A 23,099-nucleotide genomic window follows, 5' to 3' on the forward strand; every position below is an offset into this window, starting at 1 on the left:
CTGCCTTAAGATGAGTCAGTTACGCAGAGGCTGTAGCTCATATAGGAACAAAGGCCAGGGGCACCTAGAAATAGGTTAAAGCTACTGGGCTAGCTGACAGTTTATAAACAAAGGATCTTCATCTGGTCTCAGTGACAACACCCATCAAGAGAGCTGAAGTGAGAGACAGTTGCTTTAGGGAGTGTGTGTGGCTGCCAGGCCAGGCACAAAGCATGATTTTGCCTCAGTGCAAAGTGGCAGCAGGTCAAGGGGAAGAATCCTGCACTGTGAAATCTCTGTCATTAGGACTTGGGGCTCTAGGGGGGAACTGTTCCTCAGTGGGATGGAAAAGGTAAATGGTTCTCTGCTTTCTCCTCCAGGCGACTTCAAGGAAGCTTGTTAACACACAAATGTACTTAATGATCTGAAATAACTTGACACAGCGTGAATTAAAAGTTTACTTTAATTTTGAACCATTTTATAACTGCATTTTTCTCATGAAGCATCTGTATCACAGCAGGCTACAATAACTTTGGGATAAAAGGCAACTGGTAAACTGTCCAATACAAGGTTCCAAATAAACAGTTTTTACTGGCCCCTACCCAGACATATCCCAGATAAAGTTTTTGATCAAAAACATGAAATAGATCCACCTGCTTATTTTAAGCATATTAAAAAGGAAACTAATTGGACCATTTCTATTTGTCTAGTTTTTTTTATACAAAAAGGCTACACAATGTTACACTTTATTCAGAATACAGTTAGAGCGATTATGAATTAGTGTTCTACACCTTTACTCAATCCTTAAAAATTAGAAACTGCTGTAGCATATTCACTATAACTTAATACTACGAGAGACTTAAAAAAAAAAACTAACAACAATTACTGCAAAAAGAAAGGCTACTTCCAAAGCAAGCAAGGTCAGTACCATTACAGAGATTTAAAAAAAATAATAAATTTTTAACAAGCAAGGCTAGGGTTTGATAAATTCCATCTTGCAATTCATTCTTGTGCATTCTTCGTTTCTTGGATCACTCCCAAAATCCATTTGTATTATTACTCCTCGACCAAAAAGGACCAGAACAAAAAGTTTACTTCAATTGTTCCCATAGGAAACTCAGCTTGGTTAGTGTGTCAGGCACTTTCTGAGATACTAGCCCACCCCTCGAGCCCTCTCAGCAACTCTACAGGCCAATCAATGCAAGTTCATTCAGATGATACAGCTGTAAAGAGAAAAAGAACAGGTGTCAGTGTTCCTGAGTAAAAGGCTGTTCTCACACATTAAGACCACATGAAGCCAGTGCACAAGACATTACAGTTAATTACTTCCACACTTCACGGCAGAAGTCAGTTTGGAGTGTGCTGATCATGTGCTTCCAGAGCGTTTATTCACTATTCTGGCACACTGGGACCCATTTGAGCCAATCCCTCCCTGCCAACCAAGTCCTCAGCGCAGTCATCTTTTTTTCTCTTTTTGTTTGGTTTTTAAATTCAAGGTTGGAGCTTCTTACCTAAAGGATGATTTACAGGTCAGTATCGAACCAGGCCAACTGATTACTGTCACCTGGAGGCAGCCCATCCATAAGGTCCTGGGCATGGCCAAGATCTGGCAGACCATCAACTGGGTAGTCAGCACCAGGGTGGTGGCCACCCATTTCATGTTCCATCATAGGGTCCATACCCAAGGCATCCTGACCGTATCCGCCAGAGTGGAAAGAACGGTAGCTAGGATCTAAGAAAGTTAAAGGTGGCAGAGGGAAAAAAAGCATAATGTTAACAGATGTTAGATGCATCAGAAGCTGCAAGTATCAGTGTGTGAGAAGATTGTTGTAGCCATCTAATTTTTTTTCTAGTTCAGCCAAGTTCAAAACAATCTGTTGCCTGCCCTTACGGCTATTCCATTGTTTGAAACAGCCCTCCAGTATGATTCTGCAGACAAAGCACACTGCAGTCAGAAGCACGAGCAGATTCCAGCCAAGCCATTAGTCTGCACAATCAACAGTACTAAAATTCAACAATACTGCAGCAAAACCAGGCTCCAAGACTGCAGACTTACTTCTGAAAGACTAGTCAAAAATAGCTTAGAATCCTTAGGGACAGGCTGGCGTTCAAGTCTATAGACACTTACAGACTAATACATTCAATACCAGCTTTTGTTTTAAAGAAAAACTGCACTGTTGGAATTGTCAAGTCCATTTGTAAAGGATTAAGAAGACTTCTGGAAACAACAGCTCAGCAGGAGTTTCTTCCACAGGAGTCGGACAAGAGACACCAGTTTTGCATCTTCATATGAATCCAAATCCAGTGCTGCCAGTGGTGTTGCAGAAACCAATTATTTGAACTGGCAGTTCCCCATCAGCCTGTCAGTTTGCAGTACCTTGCTGAAGAGTAACTCGCTCTTCACTCATTTGCAGTTCTCCTTTAAAATCTATGACTTGACTTCATCCAACTTAAGTTTAGTCAAGAGGAACAGAGGACACGTACCATCTGGGCGGTATCCAAGAGGTTCTCCTTGGGCACCAATATCAAGTCCGAGATCTGCTGTCTACATGTACACAAAAAAGTTACAAAACAGGTTTAATATCAGGCCCTTAACCCAGCACCAGTAATTCCACATTCAAGATGTTTTGCAGCTTGCCCCAGATCCCTTTTTAGCAATTCTGCTGCAGCCAGCACTGCAGCATGGTACTGCTGTGAACATGAAATGCCTTTTTATCCAAGTATCTGCATCCAGTATGTAACAGCCAGATTTATGCATAGGAATCTAGAGATCACTGGAAAGAGGGTTCTGGTTTGGAACCAAAAAATGGGACTGGTCTAGGAACACTACTCCTCAGGTACACCTGCCCAGTTCCTGCAAGTCAGCTGTTCAGATTCCCAAGCCAGCAACAGCACATTGAAGAGTTCTGTAACTGGGACAGACTGAGGGAGGTCCTTTCTGAAGTAACTGCCTGTCTGGAGTGTAATTGCATAACTCCAATCTCAGAGATGTTCCATTTTAGCTTTTTTCCCCCCACATTACTCTGGTAGATATAAATTTTAGGAAAACAAAAAAGGAAGTACCAAAATAGTATAAAGATTACTGTCATAGTATATAGGCCACTGTCCTTTACTTAACAGATACATGTAAGTTAAGACAGGCTAGACTCCTGAACCTTAAGAATCTGGAGAAAGACAGACAGTGAAGCCTTCTCCCTACCCCATGCACAGTTTGTTTTCAGTCTCACTGCACTGCCAATTTTAAGCATGAAAAAAGGCAGCATGTGATAATCAGCCTGCAAACATATTCAAGTCTGAAAGGTGAACTCAAGTTGTATTGCTGCCCCAAAATTATTAGTCCTACATGGTTTGCTTAACAGAAGCCTCACAGGATATGTTTCATGTTTATGCTTCCCTCATACCATTCAAGCCTCAGTTTTTGCAGTCATGGGTTCATTAGGTTCTGACAAGCAGCACTGATGTACAAAGTTGTTCTACAAAGCCTTGCACACTAATGAACATAATGGAAATTATAAACTTTAGGAAGAGCCCATTCTGTAATGCTGCTGTCTGCAAGGGAAGAAACAGCTCTAAGGCTGTTCGCCACAGGTTCACTGAACCTGAACATGTAAACAGAATAAAGAAGGTACAGCTGGGCCTGTATCACCAATGGCATCGACACTTCACTGCTGCAAGGAAGGAGGAACTTGGAAGCAAGGTTTCCCCCAGGGAACCATTAATACAAGAACACAACTCACCTCATTCCAAGCCATTGGCTCAGTCCGGAACAGAGAGCTTGTCAATTCAACCGAAAGTCGCTTCTTGTAGTCTTGTGGTTTGTCCTCAGACATTCTGAACAGCACTGCAGCTGCATACGTTGCTATTGAAAGGAGGAGTGATTTTAGTAGACATCAAGTCTTCTAGCAACTTTTCTAACGCAAGTATGAAACCTATCTTAAGTTCACTTACCAACACCCTCATTCCTAGAATGAAGCAGTTCTGTTAAAGGGGCAGTTGCACCTTCGGCTTCAATTGCTTCAGCTGCTTCTTTGTCTTGAGCCAGTTCACAAAGTACACCTGCAGCTACTCTCTGGATGTTCTCAATGGGAGAGTACAACAACTGCAAGCAAAACAAGGGTATTTTTAGCAATTCTGCTTGAAACATGCTCTTCAGCACAATCTCACTTAGCAGTTCTACCAAGGAAGCACAAGAGCTTTTTTTTTTTTTAGTACTATACACACTATGTACTATAGCCTTGTCTTGAGCTCCTACTTACCTGCACAAATAGTGGAATGGTATTTAGACCCCTGATTACAATTCGATTGTGAACATCGCGTGCAAGAATATGCAGGGCTCCAGTGCAACCCTCGACAATTTCTTCCATACGCACACCCTCCTAGTTAGGAAAAGAAAGGCATTTTTTTAAAGTTGAGATATTGCATGCTATCTTCTAAAATGACAGTCAACAAGCTGATCACCCCATCAACAAATGACTGAAACCTGTCCCCTGCACATACCCTCTTTCCCCAACAGGGCTCATATCCACTGTCTACTGCTAGCCATCAAACTTAACAACGCTGCTAGGAGTTGGGCCCAGTTTATCCAACTAAATTCAGCAAGTGAAGCATCTCAGTGGAACTCCTCCCAATGGTCTCATTTTTATTTCCATTCATTATAAGCTTCATATCTGACAACACTGGCTTTGCCCACTCCTCCCAAGCTGAATTAGCTTGGCAGTTTACTAAGCTTGAAGCAGTGATTATCAGTAAACAAAGAGAACCCTCCTGGTTCTGCAAGCATTAACTACATTTATGTGCTAGTAGGGATTGCTTCCATTGGCTCCTGCTAAGGCAACCTCCCCTTTGGTAATGTGTTTAATAGGGCAAAAAACAGAAACTCATCTTGCCACATTGACCTAGTACCTAAATGGGTTACAAATACGGAGCCTGTACAACTTCTAAGTGCTTTTACAGTTCTAAGCACCCTTGGAAACAGACAGTAAGCTGTGAGAGCATTTTTAAACCCATAGTTCTGAAATGGATAAGGCAGTTCAGGTTTCCTGGTAAAGAACTAATTGCCTTGCCAGAGTAGGCAAGCCCAGTATTTCTATCATCTACAGCGTTCAAAATCAAATGGTAAATAAGAACCAAGATTTTGGCATTTTTAAGAAGAAAAGCTTCAGGCCTGCTGAGATAGAATCATGGGCATGCCAAGAGAATGACATGAATTAGGGAAAATAAAGACAACAGCTACGTAGACCAAACAATACACAGCTGAGGCAGACCTACAGAGGAGTTGGAGAGCCAAGTTTTACATATAACTGGTCAGTGGTGGCACTTACCACAAACTGCTGTTGTGTCCCACCCATAGAAGTACGTCGCTGGGTGTCTTGATGTGCTCTAACCAGCAACTGAACTAGCCTTGGAATAGCACCTTGTTCACGAAGTGGGGCGTGGTTTGCAGGACAGAGAGCAAGATTGCGGATCAAACCAACAGTAGCCTGTAGTTAAGAAAGAGTACAAGGGGGGTGCTTACCATTAGTGGTTTGGTTTTTTAATCAGTTGATCTGAAATGCTTAAATCTCTAAGAGACAACACATTAAGATGCTCAATTGAAGCAACTTTCCCATCAGACAAGTTACATTCCCCAACACACTAGAAGCAGTTTCCCACAGTTAAAGCTACACTTAAAAAAGCACCAGTTTTCAGCACTGAAAGCCATCAACTACTATTTACCTTAATCAAAGGCCAGTGTGATGGTGGGTGCAACAGTTTAACCACCACAGGGAGTCCATAATGAAGACGTACTGCATTTTGAGCCATCTCAGCTTCTTGATGTCTGCTGGTGAGGTGACGTAGCGCACAAATAGCAGGTTCTGTGATGTCTTCCCTGTCTCCAGCCCGAAGAACTGTGCGCACAAGAGCCTCAATGCCACCAACCTGGCACACCATCATCTTGTTCTTGTAATTGTTGCAGGTAAGGTTAGAAAGGATGCCAGCAGCACAAGTCACAACATTAATATCATCTGATCCTAAAAGCTGAACAAGAGTTCCCAGAAGGCCTTCCATTCCCTCCTGCAAAAAAGAGGGAAGAAAAACTCAGACTCTCTCTTCTTCCACCAAGTTGGTTTTTGATCCTGATCCCTTAGAAGGGCCACTTACCTGTTTTGTTGCAGCATCTGACAGATTTCTCAGAGTCCAGAGACAGTTCTGGACAAGACGCTGGCTTGGATCTGTGAGATGGAGTCCCAAAGCCTGCATCCCACCTATAAGACAGTACAAGATTTGACACCATTACTGGGATGCTGATCTTGTGAACAGTCAGGTCCTTCTCTTTATAAAAATCTGACTGCATATCTCACACTTTCTTGGCATTAGTATCATAATACAGCTAGGACCTAACCCTTCATCACACAGAAGACCAAGATTCTTTTTGTGAGATCAGACCTTTTAAATGTACACATACTGTACAGGGACCATTCCAACAACACTCAGGCACTAAGCCATCCAGCTAACAATGCAGACTTACTTAAATCAGACTGCTTTTATAGCTCTGTATACTAAAGACCTCCAAAATTAGCTATGGACTTGAAGACGAATCCAAGTTCAATTTCTGATGCCGTTATCTTCTGCTCTTGGGTGAAATTACTGATCCTGCAGTACCATATAGCTTTAATTTATCATGGGTACAAAGTACTTACCAGCTTCAACAATAGCAGGTTTGTTGCTGGAGCAGACTGACAACACCTTCAGCACCCTACTTGTGGTCCACAATAGTTTCTCATAAGTATAGGTCCTCATTATGTTTACTAGAGCTTGGGGTCCACCACTTGCCAGAATAATCAGCTGAAAGACAGCAAATGTAACATTCACTTGTCACTTCCCCTGCATGTCAGTAGGTAGGAAACTGTTGCTGGCTTACACCAGTTGTAAGGTTACAGATCTCTGAAAAAACTGTCCTTATCTGCCAATCAGGTCTGTAAGTTTTCTAGTCTCACTACAAGCACGACTGCGCTTCTGCAAAATACTTCCTGTACCCCTCACCTCTTGCAAGGTCAGGACTGACTGGCAAAAGCCAAGCACGCCTGAAGATTCAGAATAAGGAGGCCAGTACACAGGAACAGCTAGGATCACTTGTTCATTTTAAGTGCTTCAACAACAGAGGCACTTACCTTACTTTCTTGATTGCCATATGCTAAAATCTGCAGGCAGTCTGTTGTGATGGCCAAGAATTTGACATTTGTCTTGTTGAGCAAGGCAACCATTTTCTGCAGCCCACCAGCTAGACGGACAGCCATTTTGGCTCCTTCCTGATGTAACAGGAGATTGTGAAGAGTTGTAATGGCATAGAACAGCACGGAGTCCACTGGGGACCTACAGAAGGAAAAAAAATGCCCCATGAGTACCTGTGCACCTACCAGTATCAACTCAAAAACACGAGTACCATCTTAGCAGTACACATACCCAAGCATTTTAACCAGAGCAGGGATGCCTCCAGATTTGAAGATCGCCAACAAGCCTTCACGGTGATGTGAGAGATTGTGTAGTGTACCTGCAGTACAACGGGCTGTTTCCACATCGTTTGTGTTTTGCATGGTACGTACGATAGCAGATACCATTTGAGGAGACCTCATAATGGCATGGCGAGATGCTTCCTTTTTGGATAACTGATGAACCATAACTGCAGCCTTGTTCACCACCACCTACAGAAATATTTGAAGACCGCTTTTAGGTTTAAGGCCATTGAAGAAGCCCCAGAAGCAAGCTACACTGAGGCAAAGAAAAAGCTTACCTGGTCCTCATCATTCAACAGTTTGGTCAGCTCTGGAATTGCACGAGTTGCAAGTTCAGCATCATCTTGGTAGTTTATCAAATTAACAACAGCATGTTTTAACATCTGGGATGGCTCAGCCAGGCGTTGCACATTAGTTGGATGAGCAGCATCAAACTGCGTGGATGGGATTTGCATTCCCTCATCCAGTGTTTCAGGAAACATAGCTGCACGCACTCTCTGAGCTCTAGTCATTGCATACTGGCCATCAATATCTGAAAAACAAGGTACGTTTTTGGAATAAAAAGCTCATCTTCTAGATGAGTAATAATTCACTATTTAGATGTCTGGGTTGTTAAGCTGTACACCTAACCAAACCACTGTTAATAAAAAAAGACCTTACCAGCAACTTGCTCCTGGGTAAAGGACTGAGAAAATCCCTGCTCCCACTCATACAGGACTTGTGTTGTGTCCACATCTTCCTCTTCGGGATTTCCCTTGCCACTCAAGGAGGGAGCAGTTGTTGTGGCACCAGAATGGATGCCAGAGTCCAGATATGATTGTTGCTGCCAGTGACTGACTGCTGTTTTTCTGTCTGGCTCCATTGCCATATCCAACTCCATCAAGTCAGCTGTAAGAAATCATTGTTGAACAATTAAGTTCAGTTCAATTACTCCAGCACATGTTAATCCAAGAGACACCACAAATATTAAACAAAAATAAACTACTATAAAAAATACCTGAACACAGCAGACGTAGCACTGCAAGGCAGCAATTTTAAACTGAGGCTTTATATCAAACCAATGCAGACATCTATAAACCTGACTGACAGGCACAGCAATCCCTGCTATTGTGATTGTCTTAGTCTACTGCTTAAAGGTTTCCTTTTCCCCGTATTACCATTAGGTACTTGACTGTACCTAAGGGATCCAAAATGCTTATGATGACAAACGCATTTGAGGTTTGAGTTCCAGTGGTAAGGTATTAATTACTGCAGTAGAGAAGACATTATACAATGCAAGTGACTTAAAAAAGCTAAAAAAGGAGTAAGGAGCCAATTTAGCTGCCCGTTTTTAGAACAGCTAGATTCTAATAACAGAAATTGCAATGCGTTATATACCTTGGGTTGCCATGTTCCTTGTTGTGCTCCCAGAACTCTTTCCTGCTACCTTTCAGAGACCCTAAAAAAGAACAAGATTACAACTCATTAAACATTAACCAGAGCTAGCAAGACAGGAATTCATATTAGAGCACTAAAACTGCAAACCAAGACTTTGCACATGTTGCCATTTCATTACCACAGTGAGTATATTCAGATGGTAATTAGCAAGCCCCAATGGACAGAGAAATAAAGGAATGAGATGTATTACCCAGACTACACGCAAGATATATTCTCCTCTTAAAGCTATCTGCAGAAGAAACAGAATTGAAGACCGACCATGACAGAGCCATTTTTTACTTTTCTGTCCTTTCATGAGATGAAGTCCAGACATTAAATTCCACAGCTCCGACTGCTGCAAAGACACAGGCTAAACTTTCTCATTTCTCTCAAGGACAGCTACTCTTAAGATACCAGCAAAGCTGTTTGATGCATGACTACAACATGACTTCTCATGGGGAAAGCTAAAATGACCATTTAAGGCAAGCTGCTATTATTTTTGTGGTACAAAGACTACCTAAAGAGTTGTAATTGAAATTCCTCCTTTACTTCTTTTCCCTGTAGCACAAGAAAAAAGGTTTCTTCCTACACAAAATACTATTCCTTAAAGTTAAACTAAAAACTGAACCAGCCTCAAACAAATGCTCTCCTTCAGTTGCACACATTAAGTCAAACTCACTTTTACCCCACCTCGCAGAAAGCCAAGAAAATTGGGAGCAGGAGGCTGAAATATGATCAATTGCCCTCTCAAAAATCTTCAGTATGCACCTTCTCTTGATATCACCAAGCAGTACAGAACTATTTGTACCATAAATCTGTAGCCGTCTCTTCAATAACCCACAAAGAGAAATTCGAGGCTATGGTTTCACAATGGATCACTCAAAGCTGCCATAACTTTTATTACACTCGCTCCCCTTCCCCCCCTAACTCCATCACTGTTTCCAGCACAGACACAAGCTGGTGACAGCCTATTCTGGGAGCCAGCCAAGCAGAAACATTTGTAGCGGTAACTACTGCAGTGAGCGAAACCATCTCTTCCAGCAATCGGCTTTCCATGTGCCGTTAGGTGTTAGAGCTATGCTGATCAAAACATTCCTAGACAATGAAGTAAAGGCAAACCACTAATCTCATCAAAGGACGGGTTTGCAGTACTGTGTCGGGAGAACAAAGTCCATTTGACACTGTGTTTGTCTGAAGACAGATTTCCCAGTTTAAGAGCTCCTTTCAGGAGAAGCTTTTAGAAAATCATAATTAAACAGAAGACAGGCTTGCAGTTTAAAAGTCACACTGAATAGGTTAGGCAGCTCTGAGGCCAGCTTATATTTCACTGCTTCTGAGCCAGCTGCAGGATACTCCAGCAGCTCCTGAGTAAACTCGTTACTTTGCTGTAGAAGTGCCAGTGCCATTTGTCCTGACTCTGCACTCCTGTAACTTTTGGCAGCAACCCTTTCCCGGCTCTTCTAAAATCAACAGTAGATCTGCATCTGCAGCAGATAAGCAGCACTGAGCTGATTTAAGACATAAGACAACATCAAATACCTTGCCACACCATTGGCAATGCTTAGGTAGGTCCCTAAACTGATGCTACTCGACAGCCTGGAAGAGACCGCCCAGTTCAGTCCATGCCTCACAACTGGCACAGAGGATGCCCTGACAATAACCATATTTTTCTCATGTCTCATGAACACTGGTGTCTTCCAACACCCTGTTAGGAGCCTGGGAGTAGCAGTGGTAAGGTGAAGGGGGGAAAAAATCCCAAACCTTTATAGTCCAAAACACTTTTAAGAAAAAAACCTAGTTTTTAAGTTTATACACTCCTACATGAACCAGTGCACTAACTGTGCTTTGAGATATTTGTTACCACCTCAGATTCAAATATGCAACAAGGAGCTTGGAACAACTGATCATTTCTTTCCTACCACCACTGAATTCTGCACAAAGGAAGGTAGCTGGCTTATAGCAACTGCACTCAAATGGTTGTTGCACCTTCAGCAGGCTGAAGATACTGGAAAAGTAGCTGTTGGAAGAGTAGCTACACCATTTTGGTACAATCCAACAGCCCATGCTAGCTGCTGCACTGCAATAGTATTTCAACATAAAGCTACACAAGTTAGCAACGAAGAACACTGAATTAAGTGTTCAGAACTGTATTATCAGTCATAGAATGGTTTGGGTTGGAAGGGACCTTAAAGATCATCCAGTTCAAACACCCTCTCCTTATCATAGGCAGGGACACCTCCCACTGTATCAGGTTGGTCAAAGCCTCAATCAACCTAGCCCTGAACACCTCCAGGGATGGGGCAGCCACAACTCCTCTGGCCAACCTGTTCCAGTGCCTCACTACCCCTGCCTGCAACAAACAATTCCTTCCTAAGGTCTAATCTAAATCTACCCTCTTTCACCTTAAGACCCAGATTGTCTTTGAAACGCAGACCTGAGATCAGCCTACTAGCTCCACCTGAAAAAGTTTCTAACATCCTTACCTGCACTTCATATACTTGTCACCCCCTAGCAATTCCAGGCTGCTTTTTCTGCTTAATGGGAAATCTGTTTCAATGTCAAGAGTTAAAAATAACTGTAGACTAAAGGCAGCCAGGGAAAAGGGGTATGTCCAGTTTACTTTATTGTTTCTGTAACTGAACATTCTCCCACTCTCTTCTCTTTTACAAGGTGGTAAACAGAGTCCAGACAAACTGCTGACTTGTCTTCCAGTGCATCATAACAAGGTTATTCAAACATTTCAAAGTGAGCAACAGCTTCAGACTGGGCACAAATGTTTGTGCTGTCACCTTTTCTGACAGAAATTGGATCAATACATGCAGGGTGGGGATGATGGGAAACAAAAAAACCCCACTCTGCTAGGATAATCAAGCTTGTTATCTTCAAACATGAATTGTACACCAACTTCTTTAAATCAAACACTGATTCAAACTTACTGGACATATGGCATTACATTGTCAAGGTCAGTAACAGACAGTAACCATAAAGAAACAAAAGGACTCCATACTCTTTACAAATCTTACCATAACAGCAAGTTTCTTTTAGCCTCACTTTTTTAAAAAGGCCTTCAGGTCTGAAATTTCAGATACGTTACACAGAAGTTCATATGGCTGTACTGCCAAGAGTTATGGAAATTTATTACTTAAAAACATCCTCCTCCCTCACGACACTACCTACGTGTATGGCAAACATTATCAACTTTGGGTCTAAATGGAGGTTGATGGGGCTTTTTTTAATACCTATATCTCAAATCTGTCATGAAGAGCAATGCAAGGTATTACACTATGCTGTACCCTGTGCCATCAGTTCTAAACTTGCATTTGAATTCTAAATAACCAAGACAAAACAAGTTCTGCAAGCTTAGCAGACTTATGAGCTACTCATTTCAGTTTATTATAGAAAACAATACAAACTTCTTGATTTTCAAAGAAAAAAAAAAAGAGGAGAGCTATTTTGATGATGAATAGAACTTAGGTATTAACTTTTAATTTTGGAGAAGAGTTAAATACATGCTAAGGAAGTCTACAAGCCTATGGCATTTCTTAAATCTGAACAATAATTCTGAACAGCTTCAGTAAAACCTAGATAATATTCTTTCTAAAGCTGCTAAACTCCATTAAGGCACAGAGCATAGCAAATTGTTTACTCCTACTCTGTCTTAGAGGACAATATCTATGAGAATAGCATGTCTAGGGGGGCACATATCATCATATCATCCTGACATTTACCTGCCTGGTATATTAAGACTATAGTACATTTGCACCTCTGCTACAGTTTATCCAAGATAAACCCATTTTCACTGTTACCTAAGCTATTTCGTTAGCTTATGAAAGGGCTCACATTTGCAGCTTGTATTACATAAAAATGTATCCATCTTCTTTCAAGGTTACTACCTTAATCTTAACAGAATCTCCTCATTAAGACTGATTCAGATTACAACTGACTGATCTCATAAGCAACTTCCCTCCTCTTTGTAAAGCATGTCCAACTTAAAGTTTGGAAGTCCCCAGAAATCTTTTCCTTGAGAGCAGCACATTACTGAGCCCTGTATGAGAAATGAAGGCTGACAATATCCAATCATCATGATCTGTTTAAAGTGAACACGTTACTAACCATGTTTTCATATGCCTCTGTCTCATCTAGGACATGCCAAGCAACTGCATCTTCACATTAACCATTGGTGCCAAATGACATTTTCTTATGTAGAACAAGCAGTTCTCGCAACAGTTACAGAAGTTCGAAACACTGATTATCTACATACAAGTGAAGAGAAGTACACATACTGGAAAATATTTTTTTGCTAAGTGCTTAGAAGTTACTGCAGCCACTACCATGGTGTTACTGGATGCATTCTTTGGGTATAATTTTATGACCGGTCTTGTTTCACACAGCTGCTGGCAAATTGTTGCCCATGTATCTGCTTTACAGTCAATAGCCAAAATACACAGGCAACAAATTCCACAACTAATAACATCAGATAACTACAGCTCTCATTTGTATGACCCCAAAACAGAAATACAAGAATAGCAAAAGCTTCCTAATTAACCTTAGTTTTCAAGTGGAGATGTGAAAAATTAACTTGATTAAAGAGTTTTATAAGAAGACTTATCCTGGAAGTTGTTCTGTTTTCTAGGAACAAAGCAGGGGTGGGGGGAATCATCTAAGACAATACCAATAGTGGAAACATCAAAAGGAGCTTTCATGGTATATAAGCTCCTTCAGGCACAAGTGGCTGACCAGGCTCCTTAAGCACTTTTTGGTCTAACCCATGCCACAGCTATAAGCACTCTTGCAACAGGCAAACTCAACTTCTACTGGCTTTTAGTCTTATGAAGACATGATTCAACTGAGACAGTAACTTTAATATTCACTAGGAACAGTGCTAACTGATTAACAGGAAGGAAGCCTAGAAGGAGTAGAGTTGGTTTTTTCTTCCTTCAAAGAGGGAAGCCTATGATCAGTTTAAAAAAAAAGGTAGCAGGAAGGTATAAAGGAAAAAAGTCTTAGTCCAGCTGAAGAAAACATGACAGCTACAATATGAGAGGGAGGGAAGGGGCAAGTTACAGGTGACCTATGAGAACTGATTTATAGATTGCCTTTCCACAGATGAGAGCAAGGATATTTCTTGTGGAAAGTAACAATCCAGCGTAACTGCACTCAGTTTCTGACTTAGACAATTCTAGTTTTGAACTAAGAAGGAAGATTTTAACCTTCCCAGGTTACAAGGACTGTCATTTGCCTTGCAGGTCTTGATTTAGAAGCCTTTCATCTTATATCTTTGAAGGTTAAAGAAGTTCAAGAGTTTTTACTACCAGAAATCATTTTTAAACTTCTACTTATTCCTTATTCAACTAGAGATAAAGTCCTCTTCTCATATCCTCACAGATATCCCAAACAAAACTCAACTTTGAAGATTTTTATCTAGCTTGTGTTGAGCTCTGGGGTAAAAGTATGCTTTGTAGGTAATTCTGGATGCCATTCATGTATCAGATGTTTATGTAAGTTTAGTAAGAAGTCCTAGAAGTACAATTTCAGCACTTTGTCTTTAAGGGATTTTTAGAAGCTTTCTGTAGGAAACAGTGTTTACAATTTTTCCACACAATGAACAGAAGATACTTTATTTCGAAGTAGGAACAGATAACATACTTGAGTTTCACTCTGAAGAGTTGCATTTAAAAAGAACAGTCTTATAAAAAGGTACCATACAAGGATTAAACCTGTTTTCCTTAAATACATTCCAGCTCCACAAAACAAGTACTGAACAGCATTCCCGTATTTTGCCTAAAGCAGCAACATTTGCAGTCCTGAGTCACTTTGTCAGCTGTGAAAGGAACAGCCGTACACAGTGAGTGGAGATGATTTTGAAGTTGAAGTTTTATAAGCATTAGAGGGCCTTGATTATTTTCAAATTACTCACCACAGTGATTTCTGGATTAAGAAAATTCAATTTTTCAAATCCCTTCTCACACCAACAGTTTAAAGACCTGGACAGACAAACTACTATGAAACTCATTGAAAACTGGCTCTCAAATAATGGCTTTGGGATGTAAATTATCACATTAAACAAAACAATGGACCACTTGGATATTTTTGGAGCCAGTGAGGTTAAGGTTTATCTTACTACGCATGCCAGGAATCAGAATATAAAACTTCATATTTTTCATATTAATATCAGGCTTCCTTTTGCTTTCAGGAGGTTAATATTCAGTATTGGGTAAATATCTTGTCATAGGCCATGTGAAGACACCCTAACTAAATGGAAGTAACTTATATAGTATATAAACATCAAAAGGAAACAAGTCAAACCACAGCCAAAGAAAAGCATAGCATGCATTTTCCTAACTATAAAAAACAAACAAACAACCAAGCACCATGAATTTTCACAACTCAAACATTTTTATCTTCTTGGCTGGAAGATAGAAACACTCATCTGTAGGCTTCACGACAACCTCAAAAGAAATTACATGGCAAGAGACAGAGCAGCATTACCATACTGAAGTGTTGTGCCAAGGTGTTACAAACTCAACCATTTCACAGCAGTTCTATTGAAAACTGAGAGCTACCAGTAGCAACAGGAATCTTAGCCTGCATGTCACACTGAAATCCAGCTTACTGGTCCTATACTGTATCAGAACAAACTCATTCATAAATTTTAACTCATGACAAATCTGCGCTGGTAACATTTGCATAACATTATTCCCTCCAACCACTGAGAAAGAATACTTCACCCCACTGAAGTACCCTATCCACTCAGTAGCCTATGTAACCCATCCAGCTCGAATTGATCCAAGCTAGAAATGCTTCAGGACACTGCATTTTACTGATGCCTGCAGAAAGGCAGAAAATGCCCTGCAAACAGCAATATGTTCTATTTCAGATATGGCTAATCGGAACACAGTAAATTTGACTCCAGACCCAAAGTATACAAGTCTTAAGTTGTTCTTTAGAATCTCTTAATAAGACCCAAGAGTCTAACATCTGTTTCTCCATTAAACATTAAGAAATTAAGAAACCTCAATAGTATCTGCTTAACTGACCTTTCTCAAAGGTTAACAGGCTGCAAAATCCAAGCTTTAAATATCCTTAATACATGCTGAAAGAAGCAACAAACTAGCTCAGATAATCCACAGAATTAAAGTTGAAGAGGGGAAGACAGCACACTGATCTGCCAACACTCACTGCAAGTTAACTCTGCTTTCAGCCAGTGTTTTGCTGCTTGACTTCCAGCTCCTTTTTTCTCTTTTCCCCATCAAGCATCCCAGTTAGCTGCTACATCAATTGTCCTGGCTTTTCAGCATTTGTCTTCTCCCTTAGACATTACCTAAAAATTCCTTCCCATAACAAAGACAGAAGAGTCTCCCTACACCAGCTTTTACATGGTTTTGGTTTTTTTTTTTCTTTAATAAGAGTTCTTTTAACGCCACATCAAAAATATTGTGTTATACCTGTCTACTCTCAGTCATCTCGGCAATCTAAGACCAATTAAGAGCACAGAGTGGAGTTTCTATTCACATGCTCATCACCTACACCAAGCAGCATGGAAATATTTGTTCTTGCTAGACTTCTCTAAAGATGTTGATTACAACTGCTTAATTGAACTGAAGCGTAGGCATTGTCTTAAACACTGGGTTAGCTGTATTAAAAGAGGATTTATTCCTCAAAAACCATCTAGCGAAGGACAGACCGAGATAACAAGGATAAAGAAAATAAGGCACATCTTTGAGTCCGCACTGCCTTAGGCACGCGTGGCAGAGTGGAGCGAAAGGAGGCACAAGAACTTTACAACACAGCTGTACGGCTCCATTCTACCGCACTTTGCTTCCATTAAGACTGGAGCACTACAGTGTTCCAATACTACAGGACACATCTGTTTTACCCTCCCCTTCCTCACAAAAGGGAACAGCAGGCTAGTAAGGAATCACACTTCCTAGCTAGCTGCCAGCTTGCCAAATGATCAACCATGACAACTCATTAAGTTTCAAGCACAGCTGAGACTATGAGGCAAGTGTACCGAGATCCACATTTTGTTTAGTTCACCCCAAGTACAGAATGCCACACAGACATCGGCAGTTTTAATCGATCACTGAAGAGCAACTTCAGCCACTCTCCGAAAGACCAGGTTACAAAACCTATCAGAAATGTACCCTTAGCTTTCATGTCCAGATGGGTTATCTTTCTGCTGGGGGCACCGAGTGCCTGCTGAAACTCTAAGCAACTAACACAGCGTTTAGACACTAACGGCTCGTGCAATTAGTCAGAGTCTTCACAGGTACTAAGGTTTAAGTACCCTTTTCAAAACAACCCATTAGAAGTTTCAATAAAGCAATAGTTAACATCGGCCTGAGAGCCAGGGTCAGCCATCAAATACCGGAGATAAGTTATCCATAAAATGATGGGAACCTGGAGGAGAATTCAGAAAGGCACATCAGGTAAGTTACTAAAAAAGTAATAAAGTTCATCTGAGCATTCTCTGCACAGCCATTGTAAGAGGCGACTTTTAAACACCAGAGCCTGCCAGGAAGCCTTCCCCAAAATGAAGCTGGCAATATCATATAAACATTCTCCCATACCCCTGATGCACGGTACCGTACTCTTTAGAAGAGACATTTTAGGAAAGCTTGTGGGATATTACATATAGACAGGACACCTAGAGATGTCAAAAGGCACCTAGTAGCAGTTACCTATCACTGTCATTTCTTACAACTTATCAGTGGTGCCCTACGATGCTGGCCAGAGCCTAAGGCTGTGAGAGTCAGGCAGCTGGGCATGCTATGCAGTGTAAAGACCACACCTTTTCACACAGTACCATACACTTTGCTACTTAAAAGCATATGTATACTGCAGTATCTGACATCTCGCAGTGCTGGATGCTGTCACATCAGAGACATTAGTGTTTGGATCCACAGCGCAATTAATTTTGCCTTTTACATAGAGAAACATGCAAGATTTGTATGCCTGTCTGTCAACACCATCTTTTATAGACAAAATCATAGGGAAGGATACCAGCAGCTTCTAACAAGACCTGAAAATAAACAAAAAAAAAAGTGATCTTCTCAAATAGAGCACCTCCAGCCCTGGATATTTCCCCTCTATAGAGATCTGCTTGTTTCCATGCAACAGCTGTGCTCACACTGACAGAAATTATCAGGTCATGTTTGAAAGTAATGGTTTAAGACAGTGTTTCATTGGCAAGCATACTGCAACACTAGCAAAATCTTTAACTTTATTAGTAGGCAAGACTGGCTCCAAGTACCAATGTATCCTTCTTCACTGTCTAGAAGAGGAGTGGATGATAATATTAACATTTAAGATGAGATGCAAGGAACTGTTTCAACTACTAATCAGGCGTTACATATCCAGCTCAGTATTAAAGGCCTAGTACGAGTTTCAAGTTTATGAACTTACATTAAGTTCACAATAAGATTATCAACCCAATTACTCTTATGTCTTAATTGTAATGGAAGTAACCTCAAAACAGTTAAGTTCACTTCTGTTCAGCAAAGGGATGAGATCTTTTGGTAACTAGTAAACATTTTAAACTAGGGTTTCCTGTAGCCTCCATTATGTTTGATTATATTCATGGCTAGGCAAAACATTAAAAGCAGTTTTACTATCACAGCTTAGAAAGTTACCACCTCTTACCTGCCAAACACAGTTAGGTATCTGTATTATGTATACTCCTGCCTTTCTCAGTCAGGGGTCACCTACTGTTTCTAACATGTAGTTTGCCAGCAGTACTCATCTAATCAACTTGCACTGATTTACAGCTTTTGGTCCATGTGCTCCTACTTTCACAGAGCAAGAAGGCTGCAGCAGGGTTGGCAGTAGCCAGGATCAAACATCACTTACCTAGCCACATACAAAAAAAAGCTACTATCATGACCACTTAGACATAACCTATAAGGACTTAAAGCAAATATTATGCCATATTTCATTTATGTTTATTAAAGTTCAGCAACAAACCACTGCCAGCCCTCACGACTCCTGCCCACTTAAATTTTGAGTGTCAAAAAGAATTATTCTACAGTGATTCATCAGGATCGGGTACATTGTTAATGAAAAGGCTGACAGCCACTGTGTTACAGAGGTAGCTTCCCCTCCTGCCAGTTTAGACCTTGAAACATTCATTCCACTCAAATACAGCAACAATTTAGCAAACAATCTCCCTTCCCAACCAGTTAAGTATCCAACCACAATCGAGTTTCTTCTTAGGCTGCAACCACGTAGCCAGCCCTGAACATGGATGTTAAACATTAATCTCCATGTTTTAAGAAACCAGAGTGATTAGTCATAATCACAGTGACACTAATGAAATACTTATGAATCTGAAAGCATCTGCCTTTGCTTGTCTGTCAGAATAGCCATGAATTTACAACAAGACATACTGACACTCCAAAAAGTACTATTTAAGCAACAAACATGCAAATGAAGTCTGACACCATTTAGATGTTTCTTCAACTAACTTAATTAAGGTGAACTGTCAAGGCAACAGCATGTATCAGCACCTTTAGGATGTTAAGATTTCTGGCCACTGGAGGGCACCTGAATTGTTGCCAGGACAATGCCGAACTACTTGATACAGTTGCTCCAGTGCTGGCAAACTTCTCCAATTTATACACGTCTACTGAGAACAGCCAGTCAGTCTAAAAATGCCAGTTCCAGCAAATGCACTTACAGTGCACACTGTGCATTTTCCAACTCCAGTAAGATCCAGCTAGCTCACACTACCTTTTTTGAAAACAACAGCCTAAAATAACAGATTAACTTTCAACCTTTAAGGGAGTTACTTATTCCTTACGCAAGGCTCCAAAGCTGATTTAGTATAAAGTAATAGAGCAAGTACTGAACTTGAATACTAATCCAGCCAGCACACATTGTTTCCTAAAGGAACTTGAAGCATTAAGAAGTTCTTCTGTAATGAAAACTGTAAAACAGCATCTTCCAATGGCAACAGGAGCAGAGGACACATTTACTTTCACATCAAATCAGAGTTGACACACTCATGAAGGCAGGCTGAGCTACAGGTATACATTCCACCTTATCAATTTGGTATTCCGTACAGACAGAAATGCCAGAATAAGGCTTCCGTTCTCTCCCTTCAACTTGAGGTTCATATCAGTGCAAGAAATTTCCTGGCCCCTTTCTTCTCAAGAGAGACAACAGGCTGCACAACACTAGCATATTATGCCATAACCCCCTTGGGCTAAAGCCCAATCAGTCTACACCAAGTTTTACCTTGGAATCAAGTGTTAGCAATAGATACTGAAAGTGAACCACTGGCAGGCTACCTTGCGTTGGCAAGTCTAACCAATTCCGTTGGTGCATAACATCAAAGCACCCCCAAAACAAGTCTTCCAATGCTTAACAATAAAGCCAGCAATAGTGCCCTGCCCATTGGACCAGGATAACCATTTTACCTAGAGTGACAAGAAAAGTCACATGTAATACTGAGCTGCTAAGGAGTCCGTAGCATTATGCAAAACTAATTTGCCACTTGTAAGTTACCACACAGTCAACCCAGCAAGGTAGAGAACTTGGAGCTGGCAAGCACGAGCTGAGAGAATCCAAGAGCATGTCTCAACTGCCTGTGCAGTTTCTCACAAAGTTCTATCAGGCTTCATGAAGTATGATGTTCAAGATAAGTAAGGTCAGCCCTGATTTTCCTGCCACTGTATGCAGTCTACCAAAGTCGCAGAACAAGTTTTGCTGCAAGCAACTGCATGATCACCACAATCCCGGCACTACCAGCCTTAACTATGAATTAACATGCGTTATTTTGATTACTGCTGTATTCGCAAGCTAGTCTGCTTACTAGGCAATATTTTGCAGAAATATCCAGGAGTTTCAGACTGCACATTCAGTCTTCAGTTTATCAGACCAAAGCTTCTAACAGCCATGCTTCCTGCCCTTACTATTTCCCTTTGTACTCCTCAAAATACTGCAAAATTAGTTTAGAAGGCCACTAGCACTAACTTGTCTTTAAATCTGAATTAACTTTCAGAAGTATTGTGTTCCAAGAAGTTAAACTTGAGGCATTGGTGATAAGTCATGAAAGGCCAACATCTGTTTCACAGAGAAACCATGTATCAGAAACCACGTATCTCAAAGGCAACCAGGTTTCATGGCCAAGATTTGATAAGCCAGCTACTGACACACCATGTAGTCAAAGCAAAACACTAGTCTTCGCAGCAGACACAGCGAAGAAAGAAGCCCAGGCTATATATTGCTCAGGCAAGAAAAACAAAGCTTGGTTTACTAAGGATGTAACACAACACTGACATGAACAAACATGAACATTTCCACACATATCAGTATATACCTGAATGGAAAATGTCAGAACAACAGTGAAGCAAATATGACATTTCTTTAGAACAACCCCAGAACAGAAAGACACTCCGTACAATTTCATACGGAATGCTTAACTTGGAGAGCCTTAAAGCCTTGTCTGAATACCTAAGCATTCTCATTTTCAACAGTACCAGCCATTAGGCAATTGACATAGTAGCCACAAACCCGCAGCTGTCAGCACCTTTTTATTAAGAGTGTGAGATTAACATTAGATTTAGTTACCGTAATGCACGCTACGACTTCACCCAATAAACACCAGTTAAGTTTTGCTCTTTGCTGTTTTAAAGACTTGCAGTAGTACCTCTTCATCATTCAGAGCCAAAATCATAATTGCCAAGTGTGTCTTAACTGGTATCAATAAAATCCCCATACTCTTTCAGGTAGTTTTCTCGACTTCGCCTTTACTACAGTCTCAGCACATAAAGATCTTGTTTTACTAAAACCCCTCCTTGATTTCCGTCCATCGACCTCAGCATACCAGCCCAGCCTCTTTCCATTCACCACTTGCATACTTTGGGGGATGGGAGGACCACAGATGTCTGGAATATACAGTGTCAGAACAATGGCTGCTCCATGAGAAAGAGATCAAGAAGTAGCTGATTACAAAGATCAACACTGCTATTCCTAAAGTCACAAGTTGCCCACCGTACCTTCACAGCCTGTCCTTTCTTCCCAGAAGAGACAAGCTTCAGTAGAAGTTTTTGGGAAGAGATTAAAAGAAGAAGCCACACGATGCCTTAAGCCAAGTTTCAGCTAGGGAAGAATTTAAGGTTTTGCTAGATTTAAGAAATCTCGCTGTCCCAAAAGCAGCTCATCACGCACAAAAGAGAGCTGAATTAAGCTTTTCGGAAAAAAAAAACCAAAACCAACAAACCACCCACATCTGGAGCTTCCTGTTCCATGGGAAATCAGAATCCTACTGGGAGTAACAGCAAGTTGCTTCACAGACCTTAGAAGTGGGTTAGTTTGGGAGACTGAAGCACCCGTCCCCCACGAAAGGCAGCAGGAGCCCCTTGGAAGCCCCCACGCTGCCCAAGCCGCTCGCTGCGAGGCTCCGGTAACACGGGTGTTAAAAAAAACCCCAAACAAACAAAAAAAAACAACAAAAAAAAACTTAAATTTGATTGCTCCCAGCTCCAGGGAGCTTCATTCTGGCGACACCCAGAAGCAGCACAACCTCTCCAGCAAAGATGCAACGCAAGCCAGGGCGAGAACGCACAAGGCAGCAGATTAGTTATCTCCCGCTGACCATGATTAGTTAATTACATTCTGCGCAAACCAACTCGTCCCCTGCTCTCTTCGCCCTTCGGTACGTGTGTGTGTGCGTTGGGGCGGGGGGGGGCACAACCCTAAATAAAACGGTGATGGAGGCGGGAAGCCCCTCCAGCCTCGGCTGCGAAGGCAGCCGGGAGTTAGGGGAAATGGGGATTCGATTCCGCCCGAGCAATCCCCCCTCCTCCCGCCCCGGGACGAGCTTCCCAAGAGACACCTCGGGAGCCGCAGCTGCCGCCGAGCCGCAGCTGCCCCGACCCCCCGAACACAGCCCCGCTCCCCCTGCTCTCCCCTCCTCCTCCTCCTCCCCCTCCCCGCCGGGCACACCGCGGGCCCGGGGGTGGCGAGGCAGGACGCCCGCACCCCCACGGCGGAAAACGGCACTAACGTTGCGGAGAGGTGAGAGCGCAGGGTCCCCCCGGGCTCCGGCTGCCGCCCGGGCGATCCCGATCCGATCCGTCTTTCCTTCTTCCTCCTCCTTCTCGCTGCCGGCGGTGCCCCCGCCGCTGCCTCGCGGGTGGCGACCGTGCGAGGCGGTGGGGTTGGGGTCGGTTTGTTTTGTTCTCCTCGCCGCTCGCCCCGAGCGCCGCC

At 41.9% G+C, this 23,099-nt stretch overlaps 1 protein-coding gene across 2 annotated transcripts; it reads right to left on the bottom strand.

The window, feature by feature from the left end:
• Positions 1-424: 424 nt before the first annotated feature.
• Positions 425-23,099, bottom strand: CTNNB1 (catenin beta 1). 2 transcript variants are annotated; one of them, XM_069859974.1, is made up of 16 exons: positions 22,897-23,093; positions 8,850-8,910; positions 8,133-8,360; positions 7,751-8,004; positions 7,423-7,661; positions 7,131-7,332; positions 6,660-6,804; positions 6,121-6,224; positions 5,695-6,033; positions 5,301-5,459; positions 4,236-4,355; positions 3,928-4,078; positions 3,717-3,838; positions 2,464-2,524; positions 1,491-1,711; positions 425-1,202 (listed from the first exon to the last, which is right to left on the bottom strand). In XM_069859974.1, the coding sequence occupies exons 2-15, from the start codon at positions 8,860-8,862 to the stop codon at positions 1,503-1,505; spliced, it is 2,346 nt and encodes a 781-aa protein (XP_069716075.1). In that variant the 5' UTR covers positions 8,863-8,910; positions 22,897-23,093; the 3' UTR covers positions 425-1,202; positions 1,491-1,502. The 2 variants fall into 2 exon arrangements, with proteins under 2 accessions (XP_069716075.1, XP_069716076.1); XM_069859975.1 differs by lacking the exon at positions 1,491-1,711 and having other exon boundaries at positions 22,897-23,099.

Source organism: Phaenicophaeus curvirostris, chromosome 6 (genome assembly GCF_032191515.1).
Source record: "Phaenicophaeus curvirostris isolate KB17595 chromosome 6, BPBGC_Pcur_1.0, whole genome shotgun sequence".
Lineage (NCBI taxonomy): Eukaryota > Metazoa > Chordata > Aves > Cuculiformes > Cuculidae > Phaenicophaeus > Phaenicophaeus curvirostris.